The following is a 1,868-nucleotide window of genomic DNA, read 5'->3' as shown; positions in this document are numbered from 1 at the left end:
GGGTGGGGGACACGGAGGGGATTGGTGGCCACCAAGTGGGTTGGGGACACGGAGGGGATTGGTGGCCACCAGTAGGTTGGGGACATGGAGGGGATTGGTGGCCACCAAGTGGGTTGGGAACACAGAGGGGATTGGTGGCCACCAAGAGGGTTGGGGACACAGAGGGGATTGGTGGCCACCAAGTGGGTTGGGACATGTGGGGACTGTGGCCACCAAGTGGGTTGGGGCCATGGAGGGGATTGGTGGCCACCAAGTGGGTTGGGACATGGAGGAGATTGGTGGCCACCAAGTGGGTTGAGGACACGGAGGGGATTGGTGGCCACCAAGTGGGTTGGGGCCATTGAGGGGATTGGTGGCCACCAAGTGGGGTGGGGACATGGAGGGGATTGGTGGCCACCAAGTGGGCTGGGGACATGGTGGGGTTTGGTGGCCACCAAGAGGGTTGGGGCCATGGAGGGGATTGGTGGCCACCAGTAGGTTGGGGCCATGGAGGGGATTGGTGGCCACCAAGAGGGTTGGGGACATGGAGGGACACGGGGGGACACGGGGGGACACGGAGGTACCTTGTTGGTGAGGTAGCGCTTACTGGCCACCGCCGGTAGCCGCAGGACCCGCTCCAGCGCCTGTCGCACCGTGAGCCCCGGGGGCAGGGCCAGAGGACGCAGGGTGGGGGCCACCCGCTGCAGCACGAACTCCTGGGGGGGCAACAGGGTCCCATCACCATGGGGTGGCCTCCATCATCATGGAGGTCCCATCCCAGTTGGGTGTCCCCATTGAGTGACCCTCATCATCATGGAGGTCCCATCCCAGTTGGGCGTCCCCAGTCCCAACTGGGGGGTCCCCAGTCCCAATGAGGAGGTCCCATCATCATGGTGGTTCCATCCCAGTTGGGTGCCCCCAGTCCCAACTGGGGGGGTCCCCAATCTCCACTGAGTGACCCCCCTCATCATGGTGGTCCTATCACAGTTGGGTGTCCCCATTCCCAACCAGGGGGTCTCCATCCCCATTGAGTGACCCCCATCATCATGGAGGTCCCATCCCCACTGGTTGTCCCCATTGAGTGACCCCCATCATCATGGAGGTCCCATCCCAGTTGGGCGTCCCCGTTCCCAACTGGGGAGTCTCCATCCCCATTGAGTGACCCGCCCCCATCATCATGGTGGTCCCCATCCCAGTTGGGTGTCCCCATTGAGTGACCCCCATCATCATGGAGGTCCCATCCCAGTTGGGTGTCCCCATCCCCAACTGGGGGGTCCCCAACCCCAGTGAGGGGGTCCCATCATCATCTCCATCCCCAACTGGGAGGTCCCCATTTCCACTGGGTGGTCTCCATCATCATGGTGGTCCCCATCCCAGTTGGGTGTCCCCATCCCCAACTGGGGGGTCTCCATCCCCATTGAGTGACCCCCATCATCATGGTGGTCCCCATCCCAGTTGGGTGTCCCCATTGAGTGACCCCCATCATCATGGTGGTCCCATCCCAGTTGGGCGTCCCCAGTCCCAACTGGGGGGTCTCCATCCCCATTGAGTGACCCCCATCATCGTGGAGGTCCCATCCCAGTTGGGCGTCCCCATCCCCAACTGGGAGGTCCCCGTTTCCACTGGGAAGGTCCCATCATCGTGGTGGCCCCATCTCCATTGGGTGTCCCCATCCCCAACTGGGGGGGTCTCCATCTCCATGGGGTGTCCCCCCCACCCCTCACCTTGCGGGGCATCTTGCCCAGCACCCACTCCAGCTCCAGGTTGACGGGGGTGGGGAGCCCCTCGTGGGACCCCCCCTCGGGCACCGGCTTCTCCAAGTCGTCCACCAGCACAATCTGGGGGGGGGACACCAAGGGGGGGGGGTCAGCAGGGCTGGGGCCCCCCCC

The 1,868-nt window shown here is 64.1% G+C and overlaps 1 protein-coding gene across 1 annotated transcript in view; it reads right to left on the bottom strand.

The window, feature by feature from the left end:
* Window positions 1-1,868, bottom strand: part of PFAS (phosphoribosylformylglycinamidine synthase) — a 28,596-nt gene that overhangs the window by 25,067 nt on the left and 1,661 nt on the right. Inside the window, exons 2-3 of the mRNA XM_014961400.1 lie at window positions 1,704-1,817; window positions 564-695 (exon numbers count right to left, since the gene is read on the bottom strand). Of these exons, the coding sequence (XP_014816886.1) occupies window positions 564-695; window positions 1,704-1,817 (246 nt within the window). The remainder of the gene's footprint in view (window positions 1-563; window positions 696-1,703; window positions 1,818-1,868) is intronic.

Source organism: Calidris pugnax, unplaced genomic scaffold (genome assembly GCF_001431845.1).
Source record: "Calidris pugnax isolate Ruff unplaced genomic scaffold, ASM143184v1 scaffold722, whole genome shotgun sequence".
Lineage (NCBI taxonomy): Eukaryota > Metazoa > Chordata > Aves > Charadriiformes > Scolopacidae > Calidris > Calidris pugnax.
This window is presented reverse-complemented; position numbering and strand designations above follow the sequence as displayed.